At 43.2% G+C, this 14681-nt stretch overlaps 1 protein-coding gene and 1 long non-coding RNA gene across 5 annotated transcripts; one reads left to right on the top strand and one right to left on the bottom strand.

Annotated features, from left to right (window-relative positions):
* Nucleotides 1-271: 271 nt before the first annotated feature.
* On the bottom strand, nucleotides 272-10172 carry LOC107226569 (protein borderless). 4 transcript variants are annotated; one of them, XM_015667426.2, is made up of 13 exons: nucleotides 9701-10170; nucleotides 8890-9032; nucleotides 7249-7477; nucleotides 6974-7045; nucleotides 5325-5491; nucleotides 4770-4914; nucleotides 4405-4679; nucleotides 3856-3990; nucleotides 3357-3616; nucleotides 2822-2997; nucleotides 2684-2728; nucleotides 1925-2110; nucleotides 272-1207 (listed from the first exon to the last, which is right to left on the bottom strand). In XM_015667426.2, exons 1-13 carry the CDS (start codon nucleotides 9744-9746, stop codon nucleotides 981-983), a joined length of 2106 nt encoding a protein of 701 aa, XP_015522912.1. In that variant the 5' UTR covers nucleotides 9747-10170; the 3' UTR covers nucleotides 272-980. The 4 variants fall into 4 exon arrangements, with proteins under 4 accessions (XP_015522912.1, XP_046590150.1, XP_046590152.1 ...); XM_046734194.1 differs by having other exon boundaries at nucleotides 5325-5461; XM_046734196.1 differs by lacking the exon at nucleotides 2684-2728 and having other exon boundaries at nucleotides 9701-10172.
* A 137-nt stretch (nucleotides 10173-10309) lies between these two features.
* Nucleotides 10310-12962, top strand: LOC124293384. The gene is made up of 3 exons (XR_006903332.1): nucleotides 10310-10579; nucleotides 10709-10903; nucleotides 12602-12962. It is a non-coding gene; the product is annotated as an uncharacterized LOC124293384 (long non-coding RNA).
* Nucleotides 12963-14681: the final 1719 nt, after the last annotated feature.

Below are 14681 nucleotides of genomic sequence, written 5' to 3'. Positions count from 1 at the left end.
TAAAAATGTACTTGAAAAGAATCGTAATCGTCGAATGTCATTCCTGCAATCGTAAACTGTGCGCGATAAGAAATCCCTGTGGAGATCTCTCGAGCAATCGATTTGTTACAAAGAAACAATGTGCAAACATTGCACCTTGCAAAAAAAAATATCCGTACACGTACACGTACACGTATTACATTTGAATCGATATTTTTAACTGTAAATATGTACTTTGAAGCCTCTCGTATTACGCAAGATAAAAACTGAAGAACCTGCACCTAAAGAGTGCGAAGGTACTTGCGGTGTGTTTTTTTTTTTTTTTTTTTTCTAATATTTCCAGTAGTTTACTTCGCTGGATAACTTTACGCGTGCACATGAACTTGAGTTGAAATTATCAACGCGGAATTTTATCGCCAGCTGTTACTCCGCAACTCGGAAAGATTAAATCCGATTATACGTGTATTTACAGCCCTTCGCTTAATTGACATTTTTAGCACTGGCTGTTTAGATTGTGCATTAAAAATCGTCAACGAACGAGATCTGATACCGTAAATTAGATTGCAGTTATTCCATTCAAACTTAAGTTGAATTTCCGGGTCGAGCCCAGTTTACGATAAATCATGCACGAAGTAATGTCCGTGCGATCGAGTACGACCTTCTATTACACTACTTGCACAAATAACTAATAAATGAGAATGAAATGATTTTTAAATTACATAACGATGTTCATTTATTTATACGTTATCCATTACATAGACTGAATAAAAACATGTTATCTAGGAGTCGATTAATCCGGAAACGGAAACGACTCGAATCGTGAAAAATTGTTTAAAAAATTTGAAAAACACTGTGCGGTAAAATTCGAATTTTCAATTTCTTTTTCCCTTTCTATTCACCTAACCTACTGCTTTTCTGTCCAGACTCAGCTTCCGTTCACGTCGTAGTAACAATTTTCTTCCGACACCCGATTACGCCGCGAGTGTGGAGGATAATCACCGTTATTTCTCGTTGGATAATCCCCGGCAGAATTTCTTCCTCGCCCACCAGACGGCGGCCAATGCGGCCGCCAGAAAACCAATCCCTGCCACGATACCCATTGAGATGGCCCTGTTTCTCCGGTAGGCCGGAATTTCTAGGCCGAAACGATCGCTTGTCGCGAAATCGTCGGACAGCGACATCGCGGTGACTTCGAAAGTGTAGTAGCTCTCCTCCTCGAGTGTTTTCACTGAAACGCATAAAAGCAATCAGTTAATTGCTCTTCCCGAAGCTCAGAGAGGAATCCAAAGAACCGTTATAGGGTGGTCTTTACTTGGACGTTGGAAAACATTTTCATTGGGACACCTTCTTAGATCTGTTCCGAATGATTGAAAAAAAATTTGTGTAAAGTTTCAAGACTCTACGTCAACCGGAAGACGTATCTTTAAGCTTCGAAAGTCTTGAATGTAAGGTATGTGTAGTTTTTATAACCAGTAATTTCGTTTTGTATGACTTTGGTATTAGTTAAGGAACCGATTTGAAACTTGGCAGAGTTGTTGCTGTCTCAATGAATTTTTCCGACCCCCCAACTAGGACGACCGTAAGAACCACGCGTAAAAAAGAGAAGAGAACGAGAAACAACAACACCGCAAGAAAAGCTAGAAAACTTAAACTCTGCGTTAGTGGAATGGGAAGAGCATGAACGAGCACGCCGCTTATTCTCCCTTATTTAATCTAGTTGAGGACGATCCGGGTTAATTGAGTGACTAGTCGTGTCTTAAGACACAATTTGGGCAAGTAGCACTCGCTCGACTTCCTGCATGCGTTGATTATTTCTCAAGGTATTCAACATTCGGTGCTGTACGCCCCCTCCGTACGTTTCTAACCGAGACGACATCGCGTCATACCCGTATTCTCAATTACCGAGGGTCGTCGTAAAGTAATTCTACAGACAGGGGTGGCTTACCCAAGTAGGACGTGTCGGTGGTTTCAGCCATTCCATAGAGCTGCTCTAACGGTCCTCGGAACCATCTCACCGTGTACACTCTGACTAGCTCGCTTCCGTGCGCTGGAGGGTCCCAGGTTACCAAGTAACCTTCAACCGCTGGCTGCACCCTCAAATTCCGCGGGGTGCTCATGTATTCAGAGGATTCTAGTACGACAGATTTGAGTCTCGGTTAATTGGTCACGGAGAAAAGTGCGGAGCATAAAAAAGGCAGATATTCATGGTGTTGAAGTTGCAAGCTTGTGGAACAGGCTTTGTAAGAAGTGATGTTAATTTTTTACTTCACTTGAAACAAGACTCGTTATGCTAGCTTGATGGCAGAGGGATATTCGTAAGTGAAAAAATAGATATCCATGTACCAGCCTGTTAAACAGATCATATCAAAAGCAAACGGCGGAGGATAACTAGAATGAGCGAAAATAAAAGGCTTCGTAATGTTGAAACATCGATTAATTCAATGAAGATGAGATTCAGAAGAGAGAATGAAGTGAGATTTCAAGGTCACATGAATACGAGTTGGATAATTTATGTCTGGACCGATAGAAATGGCAAAAAGTACATCAGCATAGTAATGTTAAGAAAAAATTGATCGTGTTTCAGAGTTTGAACGGAAACCCAAATATTGTGTCAGCCATTTGTTTCGTTTGAGAATTAAAATCAGCCTTTTCATAGCGTCTCCTTTTTGCATAATCTAAAGAGACTTTACCGCAGTTCGCTAACCTTTCGGACTCCTGAATTCTGAAGCAGAGTTCTCATCAATGACACCTGAAAGGTAAAAGGTGCCATGAACCGCGATGCTTCGGACAATCGTGTAAAATAGTAGTCCAACTACCGGATTTTAGCAAATCAAAAACGTACTTGGTTTGGTGTAAATGCGTAAAGCTTTGCTGAACATTCCATCCCCGTGTTTATACTTGCTCAGGACCATGAACTCGTACTCACGACCAGGGGTCAAGTTGTTGATAGTGGCCTCGGTTGTCTTTCGGGACAAAATTTTCATCGTCCGCCATTCGGAGGTGTCGGTTGGTCTGTACCTGACATTTCGTAAAGGAATGGGAAGCAGTGAGTGTCGGCGTTTCGTCTAAGGTATGAAGGGTACTGGTGAGGAACACTATGTCATATGGCTCCCTGACTCACAATGTGTCCACCGGAAAGCACGAAATAACATTTCAGGGAGTGACCAGAACGGCGCTCGTGTAGTGGAGGACGTGGTCCTAATTGGCGCACAGGAATGAGGGTTCAATTGGGTTCAACCTGATTGGTGCTTTGCGGAAGTTTTGCCGAAGCAACTCCATCTTAATTTCTCTCTAGGTACTTTACGGACACGTTATATACACATAGATATTCCTCCTTACCGTTATTACCCTCCATTGTCGTGGGTTTTTCCACTTACCAAACCGAGTACTCCATCTTGGGCCGCACGAAGCCTGGCACCCATCGCAATATCACAGTGTCCCTGCTGCTTGTCGCACTCAAATTGTACGGCGCTCTTGGCGGGGCGTCCAGCACCATGAGTTCAGCATCAGCAACGACTGTGGCTGCCTCGTTGCTGGCCGCGCATTGGTAGACACCTCGATCCTCCTCCTGGATCCGTTCGATCGTCAAATTTCCTCCGTTGATGGCTACCCGATCCGATGAAAGTGGCGTCCCGTCCTTCAGAAGAAAGAGAGTGTCAGTGGGACTCATTAACCCGCGAAATGGAACCCAGCAATTACGAAACGATTCCAGAGCAGAGTTGAGCATGCACTTCTTTTCGTCATGAGACGGTTCACCCAATTTTGGGAATGATAAATCATTAGTGCACACTCATCATGCGTTACAAGTCAGAAAGTTAGACAAGTCGGTAAAATTCTTTCGGAATGAGTCCGCGTTTGTTCGGATGGAAAACGTACTTTGAACCAAACGATGGTTGGACGATGGGTCTGATCACCGTCTCTAGCGTCGCATGGTATCTCAATACTCTCGCCCAGTTTTTGTATGTAAAAATTCTGCGGAGTTACGGTGAAAACAGGCGGCCTTTGCACTATCTGAAGAAAGAAAAACGTGAGGTCAAACGAAATTAGGGACACTCGAGAATCGGTGGGATAGGATTCGAGCTACACCGATATCGGCTGCATTTCTTAGTCCCCAAATTGTACGTTACACGTCACTCTATTAGGACACAGGTTTCTTCACCTCGGACGAAACGAGATTGACAAACATACTTCACGACTTACGATCTTCTGAACCGTATTCGTGAGGGCGTAATTGAAGAATAAAAGTCCCCACTTAAAAAGTTTCGTTCAGCCGGTCGTTGGCCGCACTGACCAACTGCAACGTCTCTCGAAGCACTGAGATGTTGATACCTTTACAATTTTCGTCTGGTTTATATCTGGAACGCTTGGTCGGTGAAGATCTCACCATAGTATGTTCCGGAAGATGAAAAGAGAGGAATGGCTCACCACATTGATCGGCGGACTGGGACCCTCGGTTCCAAGATTGTTGAACGGGGTGCAGGTGTAACTGCCTGAATGCGTCTCGTTGACTTTGCTGAAGTACAAAGATCCGTTCCGCCTGTAAAACACCCCTTGAACGTTGTACGGATCGAAGAGAAATCCGTCCTTGTCCCAGCGTAGATTGGTCAATGGTGGATTCGCCCTGAAGTGACAGTCCAAAAGTCCGGGTCTCCCATAGGGCAGGTAAACTTCTCGCGGAGCGTAAATAACCTTCGCCTTGTCTGGGGAAAAAAAATAACTCCGCGTGAATTCCACCGCTCCATGATCCATTTTCTCATTGCTACATCATTTCAAGTTGACCTGAAACTTACACTGAACGTTTAAGAAGGCAGCGGCGCTCTGCCGTTCGTTGTTCGGGCTGGTAATGATGCAGGTGTATTCTCCCAGGTCACTCATGGCGGCTGAGGTGATAGTGAGTGTCCCATCGCTGCGAATGGTCGCCCGATCGCGAAGGTCCTGAGTAAACAACGTGAAAACCCTTCACTCATGCTTGATCGAAATATTGGTTAACACTCGAGCAAGGATTTGCGATTCGACGTCTCTTGAGCAGGGTATTTTTTCTGTCAAGGGTGTTTCCACGTCTTGACATCTGTGTCAAGTATTTTAATGGTGGGTCAGGTAAACAGAGACAGCTGAGCTTAGTCGTGAACTTCAGTCTACCCCTAAAGGAAACAAATAGCGACAGCTGCTACCGAGGGGAGCGTTTTTCTTTTTCTATTTCCTTCTACGTCGGATACGAATGATGTATTATTCGAATGGAAATTTAACGGGGTTCAAATTGCGTCACAGGAGCGCGGAATCAATTGTGTCGTCTTTCTTTATTTCTTTTTTTTTTTTTTCTTGTCAATTTTGGAACGAATACTCACCTCGATATCCGCTATCGCAATCCCGTCTCGATACCAGTTGACCACCGAACTCGTGTTCTTGGTGACGCAGGCGAAGTTTGCGGTGTTACCTTCCATTGTGGTTTGATTTATGGGCGGTACAGCCAGCAAATTTTCTCCTGTAACAATCGGTGGCCGCAGGGGCACACCTGGTTGAACGATTTAACGAGTCTGTCTGGTGATTGGTTAGTAAGCGGCTATTCGCTTTTGAGTAGCATTTTTCGAAGCTCGTTTGCTACATTTTTTTATTTCGTTAATCACAACATTTATCACAATGAGTAACTTTATTCATTTTCCACTAGTCTGTGATTACGGTGTTTTTATTAATTTTTGTTAATCACGTTCAAGCGTTGATTAATAAAGCTCTCGTTCTCAGCGAGTCGAAATAGTTGTATTGCACAGTGAATTGCACAGGGTCATGATCGGCGATGAATTCATAATTCGCTCTAAAATATCGCGAATTTCAGGACGTTTGTAAACATTTGAAATTCCGATGCTTTGTGAATTCCTATCAGTGTCTTATTTCGAGTCTTTGTTGTGCTTTACTGATTCTGCATTACAATTCATATCGATCTTGACCCTCCAGCTCCTGATACACAATATAATCGACACGAGTCTCTGATAAGAAATTCTCCTTCTTTTCATTTTGTTCGTTACATTACAGTCTTCTTTCAATCGGCACGTAAAAGTTTAGAATCTCAATATTTATTTAGTCGAATGGAGTAAGAAAGAAAAAATAAAAACAACCACAAACGTACTCAACTCAAAGAAAAGTAGTCGAACTGACTAAAAGTATCGAGAATTCGCCTCGTAAGAAGGTTGACGTAACTTTTTCGAATTAATTCAAACTTCGACTTTGTCGATAAGCGGCTGCTTGACGGTGTGGAAGAACGGCAGAATAGAAACGAATAAAAAATTCGATTGTTAAAAATTGGCGAAAATTTGAATCGCGTAACTTGGTCTTTAACCTACTTGAAAGTTAGGAACAACTCGATTACTAGGTAATTGTTGCCGATGAGATTAGTTCAAGTAGTTCCAGCCGCAGGAGCTACGACTAATCACGTAAAGTAAGAACAACAAAGGCGAGGAAATCGATGCGTTAAACGGGTATGTCGGACCTCGATTTCGCGGACAATTGCTCAATGAAATGTTTTCGTAGCAAATGGTAAATCTCTCTTTGTCAATCAAAATGAACGGAAGAGGTGCGCTCTTTGGTTTTCTATACAGTAATCGTTTGTTTATTAAGTCCGTATTAAATTAGAGAACCGGAAAAGACGTCCCGATTTTACAGCCTGTAATTGAAGAGGACAATCCATTTCAGTTCATCCATTTGCTTGATTAAAATTTCTCGAACAATTAATCAACCGAAATGACACAGTTTTCGAGTTCAATGAAGAAATCGAACTAATGTGCAACAGGGTCTTCAACGGTCCCATTGTATCCCGCTTTTTGCGGCGCAGAGGTAGTTTGTTTGTGAAAAAAGCAGACTCTTTCAAAAGTCGTTCCACTTCGGTGATGCTTCTGCAACGCGTTGGATGACCGCGAAAATTGTTGCTAGAATCTTCTCGAGATGTAGCGTGATACAGATGAATTAGAAACGGCGTATTGTAATGCTAATTCAACTAATTTACCGGTATGCCCACGCGTTTCGTCAATTTGCACTTCTCTCGAGGTATTCGGACTCCCGGCACCGTCTGCTCCAACTTCAGAAGTAAAAAAGAAAAGCAAGGTGTTCAGAACTTGGTGCAAAGAACGACTATCGGAACCAGAAACAGATCCGTCATCCGAATCGGTTAGGTTCGAGTTAGTGAATTAGTTTTAGGCGTGAACGTGTACACTTCGAATCGAACAGCCAATGTTTGACGAACAGTCAGACACCCACTGTCGTTCGGCCACTCAATTTTACCATCTATCGTCAGGTGAGCCCACGTCCCGTTGTTTCTGGAGCTCGGTGTCCTGTTTGGGAATATAACCCGACATTCGTACCATCCTTGATCCGTCTCGCGAATGTTGGTCAGATTGATACTCCCTTGTCCGTATCCTTTGCCCCCGCCATCCCCGATCAGGTGAATTCTCCCGGCGTAGTCATCAGTCTCGATTATCTCACCGTCGTACCACGAATAGACCAAAGCCCCCTGTAACACAGGTTAAAAGCTCTTATAGGTGGCATTGGAAAACCTCGGAATCAACTTGCTCCATTATAATTCATTCGACAGACCAAACCAATTGCTCCGTGTACTCTGGAGCATGATTGTTATCGTGTGTTTTGATAGTATCAGGCTCGCGTATCCTGTTGATATGATCGAAGCGGATCGTTTTTCCCGAAGCTTCATCCGAAACGGAAATTCGTCAGGTTTTTATGCCGATGCAGGACCGCCGTAGAGGAGAATTTACTTGGGGTTATTGAATTAGGCTTAACTTGATGGGATTTAACAACCCGTGGCGACACTTAGCCCCCTTCCATTCAATTAACAAGTGTCGGTATTAAAAAGGTCTTGACGAACGAATCATACAAGCAGCGATACACCGACCATTGCAGTTGATGCCTCTCATCTAGATGCACTGAACCGTGTAACAAATTCCAGGGGGAATGCTCGGTCGCAAGTAAACTAAGACACAACCCAACGGACGTCATGCATGGTGACTACAACTATTGAAGACAGCTTCGTCTACGATTCTCTTTGTAGGATGGATTGATTTTCATTCATTCGCCATCACTCTCCTCTAAATCGTGAGCAGGATGAAAAGAAATTTGACTTCTGAAGCTGCTCCCCTCAGAATTCTAAGCCAAACATTTTCTCCCAACTACGAGTTGAATCTCGACTAACCATTGGGTCGTTTCGGGGGCAGGATAAACATGACGATTGACCCGTGCGTAACGTGAAGCGGTGTGTCGTGGTTAGTATAAGGCCAGTTGTGGACGTTGGAATCTGGGAGCTTAAAGGGTTTGATTTGAATCAGGAACAATCGCGAATCAGGCCCTGTCAAAACGCGCCCATCAACGTAGGCAGTCACTGTACCTACTAATGAACCTTAATCGCGCGACAATGCGTTCCGCGTTAACAGTGACCCACTGAAAGAACGAACCCCTCATGTCGCAGACACCGACAACCTAATTATAATGCAGCCTTGCGTCCCGTACTCCAATTACTGCCTTCGAGCGAACACGATTTGCATACGCATCAGGCTCCAATCAGGTTAATTTCCACTTCACTCACTGTGTGCCACTAGTTTGACATTTGCATTTTGTTTCCCGCAAGTTATTCAAATTATTCCGTACGATGTCTTTTGATCGCTGCAAGTCTCACCGTGTATGCAGCAGATCTTACATCCGGTGTCGCGAATAACCACGTGCTTGGTCCTACTCTACATGGCCTGCCTTTCCGAAGGCGCTCGAAGAGCTGTCAAAAATGGTCTGCAAGACGGTAGAAACCATGGTGGTAAGTTTCTGTAAATTTCTAACTTGCAGACTGTAGCAACCCCGAATAATTGAATCAATATCGCCTGATCTGAGACAAACTTGTTCTATTTTTATGAATGGACTTACCTCATGATTCCACCGCAAGATGTAGGGGATTGGTAGGTCGTGCGGAAAGTCGAGGTCACAGTTGAAAACGATGTGACCGCCGACGGTGGCGGTCAGGAATGTTGGCTCTTTTTCTTCTTCGAGTAGGTGTGCATAGCCCTGAGCTAAATGGAACACGTCGTAGAATTATAAAGTGATGGTCAACGATCACTCCGGTAAGCATTCACGAATACATGAAAGTTGAAAACAAAAAAAAAAAAAAAAAAAATTGCTACACTCCTCGACTATCGTGTACCAGTACAATTGCAGGATTTGCGTTCGAAACTCCGGCAGCCGCAAACCGCGAAAATACGAGTACAACTGCGTTGTACAGTGGTTGCGAGAATTCGAGATGGCGAGTCACTCAATACGGGATACCAAGTTTTCAGTTTCATAAAAGTGAAACTTTTTTCAAATCCATCCACGAGGAGAGAACGGTCAGTGTCTATGATACGGTATATAGGATGCAAGATTATACGTATAATTAACAAGGCCATCGACAGTGATAGAATTACAAGTAGTTGTTTTCATATCCTCGTAATGCGATTTTTCAACTCTGCTCATTTTGCAAACCATTGATAGGCGCAGGTCCGTAATAACGAACTAAAAGATTCCAAAGATTCACTGACAATTTATACGATACTTGATTACTCTCAGAGACTCATGAGTGCAACCGAATCAATGGAGCTTTTTTCACGGACAAGAGGAATCGGATTTTGATCACGAGAAATTCGTACGATAATCGCGTTGTTGCCTAACACGGATTACAAGGATTAAAGAGCGAAGTTCTTACCCTTGCAGAATAGCAGGGCAACGAGAAATGTGCGTAAATTTCTCATCGCGATTTGAATGTGAACAACACTTGGCGATTAGTCTTCGAGCGATGAATCCTAGCACTGTTATCACACACTTGTATACACCATCACTTCCGTCAATTATTTTGCCTTCCTTCTATCATCGGTAACCGAAACCGATCAATCAATCGCCCAAGGAATTCGCGCCGATAAACTTCCTCCCCTGTCCTCTCAATACTTCATACTTTCCGATCGAAAACTCGAACCCCGCTTGCTCAGCGATCGGACCAGAACGCGCACCTTCGGCACTAGACGTTTTGCATCTACAGCAACTGCATAATCACCGACTATGCCTTCTTTTTGCGCGCGAAACTTGCGGCTGAAGGCTGTGGTAGGGTGAACTTTAACCTCGCAGGTCAGTAAAGCGTGATTTTAGTTATCGCTGAGCGATGGTATCACGGAGTGGTCTAGAACCGGAGGAGCTTCTAGCAGTCAACTAAGTAATTGCTGCTGCCGCTGAGCAAAGCGGATACAAGTATACGGGGGTGGGGGGATAATTCGATGCTCACAGGCACGACGCCAATCCAGTACGTCATTGAAATCCAGAAACGTCACACCCACTTTTACCGGTAGGTACACATCGTACCTCTCGGCACGTGCTTTGAAAAAAGCTCGTGAAGGTGTTGCGTACCTACATCCAGATGAGATATTCACCAACCATCCTTCCAAGTCACGTGCGTTACGTGATACTGGCGTAGGCATGTCTTCTGTTTCCAGGATCCTGTAGGAAGCAGTATTCCGTATTCATACCATGGAAATGAAGGTTGATCAACCATCTGTTTACAACATTCCAAAAATCACCTGGGATAGTCTTTGAAGTAAGTTCGGATTCTAAGGAGTCGCTATCCTCTCTTTGTAAGAAAGTTTGATCTTCCGTGAAATCTGTTTTTGAAGCTTGATCTGCAAATTGGAATTTGGGATATCTTTGGATATTATATGTTTAACAGAATGATCGAGTCATTTGGAGTTCGGAGAGTGCAAAGACACTGTTTGTGCTGTATTCCTGACTGCCAGAGACGAAAAATTGGGGAAATCTACAGAAAGCAGTCTCTCACGTGTCTTGCCTTTGTCAATAAGCTTCAGGGCGAACCGAAGAACTCTCGGTGAACGAACTGAATTGAACCGGATTGCAGCTGCTTTGTGTAAGGTTATCTACCCCTCTTCAATTTCTGACTCCTGCACCCAATTCCCGTCTAAATCAATTGCCTGTACCCCAGAGTCACGAAGGGAGCAACGGTGACACGTTTAGGGTCAAAAAGAGAAGCCAGAAAGTCCGGTACTATGAGCAATCCGATTCGTGTACGAGGTATTTTGTTTCAACTGCACTGCCAATAATCGATACAAGAATCCCTGGAAAATTCTCATAGTGTTGGCTTCGGAGAAGGTAGAAGTTGTTAATTGAGGGTGAGTTATGCTGACGAAATTGGATAATTCGAACAACCGGGAGTTGGGATGTGGAAGGTTGTTTAACGGTAGGCTGAACGATCGATATCGAATTACACAGAACTCGGTACTGCCTGATATTCCACACGGCAAAGTCGACTTCTTTCCTTTCAAAATATTGTATAAGTCCCGTTAAAAGTCATTCGTGATCCGATTTACTGCCTTGGAAATCGTACTTACTGTAACAATGAGTAAAATCCGAAGAAATTCTATCTTACCAGCTAACGGTCACGGGCTGTGATTCGATGAAAAAGTCGTAACGAATCATGAGGTGAATTTGATTAGCTTATTCGTGAAATGAATAATAGCGTAGGTTAGGTCATGACGGTAATAGCTCAAATTTAGTTGGACAGATTCTAGTGGATTAAAAGACGGTATTTTTAGTCGGTGAGAGAAGCAGGTTAAAAAAAAATTGAACAATCCTGCGAAACTTGACGAGACCAGAAGACCAGGTGGTAATTCCGGAAATGTGAACGTGGCCTACTTGCACCCTGTAAGGTTGGAATAATTCGTGGGGATCTTTGCGGATAAGGAGTGCAACGGTGTCGACGGTTGTTTTCATTCCATTATTCGGGGTTAGGGGGCTGATCCTATTAATTGTCCATGGCGTGGGTGCGGCGCAAGTAAAGTAATTGTTAAAAGAAGAACCCGAACTGACAATGAGACAATTTCCTCTCCTCGAATTATCGTGCATTCGCCGAGCCTGTTTAGAAAGGGACTTTTTTCCGACACTTCTTACTCCCGTGACTTTGCTGAACTCTTTAATCAAACTCAACGATGTTACGCTGTAACTCACTTTGGAGCGTTGGATGCGGCTCTTAATGGCTGCTTAAAGCCCCGAGAATGCGAGTGCCACGCGTCACACTTTCTTACTGGGTACAACCTCGCTGATGAACTAACATAGGTACATAAAATAATAAACTCGACCTCAGGCGCAAGTGATTTTGCAACTCTTGCCGGATGCACGTCGGAAGCAAATGGAAATTTGAAGCTCGGTACGAGGCTGAACTGAGTAACGAAGAAATTATCATCACGCAACTTTAAGAAGCTGGTTTTTCAAAATGTAATTATGTTCGATTGTCGTGGTTTACTAAATTTTGGACAATCCTGTAGGTCCGAAGTAACGGTTTTTCCCAAATATGCGTTGATCGTTACAGTAACGTTACTAACTTCATCCTCATAGCTCAGTAGCGAATTCCAAGTCATCTCGTATTTCAATTCTTGAGCTTAGAGGTTAATACGCTTCTTCCGCTTGCTGCAGGATTAAGTCGAACCAGGATGTAAACATCGGCTGGTTTTCAGGTCAAACAAGTATCTCGCAGCATTCCGCAGCTTCCAACAACACGATCGTATTTCCGAATAATTCATGTTTAAGTATTCTCTACCCTTGGTTCCAGAGTGCCAATTACTTCGGGAAACATCGGGATTCAAATTTTTGTCGAATGTATCAGAAAAAGGATGAGAGGGAAGAATTGACGACGACGGATTAAACGGTATCTGGAAATAGTTACTGAAAATATTCGTTGATATAGAACTCTAGCACAGTCAATACGTCAAATATTTTAGAAAATTGAAATACTTTTCGAAATAAAATTAACAAGAATATCATCTACTTTAATTGTGTTATTTAAAAAAGCTGAAATTTTGAGAGTTCATTTTCGTATGTAAATTCGACCTTGCATGTATACCAAACTTCAAATATTTGGATGGGGGAAAAGATTTGTTGGTCTTGTTTGTATATTAAATAACTGAACAATCGTCGTGCTGTTGAGTGTAAAAATCACCCCGAAAGATTTTGCAAATTTTATTTCACTATTTTTCATCCTAATCATGTACCATAGATTTTCCAAATCGATGCTCTAAAAATCAACGCGGTATCTTTTTTCCACAAATCACTTATTTGTCCGATAAAAATTTTAAATTTTCTCGCCGCGTGATCCAACCAATCTGTTTCTCTCGAGCTATTCATAGCTGCGTGGCTGACCTCAGGTGACGTCACATCCGTTCTGTGCCTGCATTGACTGCCCACAGCCTTGTCACTCTGTTGAGATAATGGGACGGTTCGCGTGGACCGCCACCTTTCATTGGCTGCTTTTGAATTAGTGGAAATCAATGCGTTGAATGAATTTCTAAAAAAGTTCTCTGACAATAATTACGTCCGTGCGCAGCTGCGCAGCGCGAATGAGTAGGTACAGCTTGTCTTTTTGTAAGCCGTGCTTGTTTGTATAATAGGTATGATGCATCTTTTAACTCCATTCTCTACCCACGCCAAAGAAGCCGTCGGAGGGAGGCTGAATTTGCCCTAAATATTTATCCTTTCTAACGACAAGTGGCGCTCCGGTTTTAGCACGCGTGTCGAGTCTCGTGCCCAACGGAATGTAAAATCATGGAAATTATCATAATTTAGATCAATCAGACAAACTGTGCGCGCATGTAGGTGTAGAAACTTTTAACAGTAGCGTGGTTCGTCGCTTACGAAATCTACTCCCCGATTACAGCCGGGTGATGTTTCACCAAAATTTCATTTTTCACGAAGCGTGAGCGCGGCTGGGCAATATGGCTCCGGGAAGAGCGATCAGCTGACCGTTTCAGGCAAATTTCGGGAATATCGAGCCTTCGAAATCGTTGCGCAGGCTGGTGGATGTTCACTTTACTACACTCGGTCGATTTGCTAGGGAAAATGCGAAGAAAAACTACTTTCAAAATTAAATACGACTCTTCGAGGTTCCGCGTTCGGCAACCAGATGGCGTCCAAGTCTTAACGTTCGGTTGGACGTTTGAATTCAATCAGACGAGACAATAAGTTGAAAAATAGATACTCAGCCCACGTCGCAGGGTCAATTAGATTCATTTTCGAGCGTACGTACGCAGAGGGTGATCCATTGATTGAAACGGTTTCGCGTGTAGTTAGAATCATTACAGGAATGAGTGATTGCGACTGACATGAATGACGGAGAGGCAGCGGCTCGGGCGTAGGAACGGCCATTAGTACCTACTGCGAGGAGCTCGTACCTAATGGATGTTTTTCTTTGATGGTAATTTTCTGACGCCGATCGAAACGAGGGTTATTGTTGGTTAGTTCCGTTGGACCTAACCAATTGGACAGTTTTGCGTTGATTTGCGTAAGAAATTTGGTGTGATAAAATTTGACGTACCTGAAACGTTAGCTTGGCAATTCCTTTATAATTGGCCTTCATTCAACCCTGACATGTCACACCTCTGTAGAAACGCATAACGGTCACATGGAGTGAAATTCACCCCAGCTCCACAAAAGTGATATCCTGCTTCAACAATGAGTCCTAAGAATCTCAAGAAAATATCTAGTCATTGCTTACGGATCGCAGAAAAAAACTGTCACACTTTTCTTGACCAAAATTGATTGTTTAAACGTTGTAAAACATCGGCAAAGTTAATGTAAAGCAGGGAAAAAAAAATTTACCGATTTTTTTTTCTATAGAATTGATTTGAAGTAAAAAT

Source organism: Neodiprion lecontei, chromosome 3, assembly GCF_021901455.1.
Source record: "Neodiprion lecontei isolate iyNeoLeco1 chromosome 3, iyNeoLeco1.1, whole genome shotgun sequence".
Lineage (NCBI taxonomy): Eukaryota > Metazoa > Arthropoda > Insecta > Hymenoptera > Diprionidae > Neodiprion > Neodiprion lecontei.
This window is presented reverse-complemented; position numbering and strand designations above follow the sequence as displayed.

Bases quoted from the DNA above. Each gene is read 5' to 3' on its own strand.
- LOC107226569 (XM_015667426.2), bottom strand. From the start codon at position 9,746: ATGAGAAATTTACGCACATTTCTCGTTGCCCTGCTATTCTGCAAGG. The intron at 7,478-8,889 runs GTAAGTCCATTC...CCTGTGTTACAG, and splicing joins TCTTGCGGTGGAATCATGAG to GGGGCTTTGGTCTATTCGTG. The intron at 7,046-7,248 runs GTAAAATTGAGT...TTACTTCTGAAG, and splicing joins GGCTCACCTGACGATAGATG to TTGGAGCAGACGGTGCCGGG.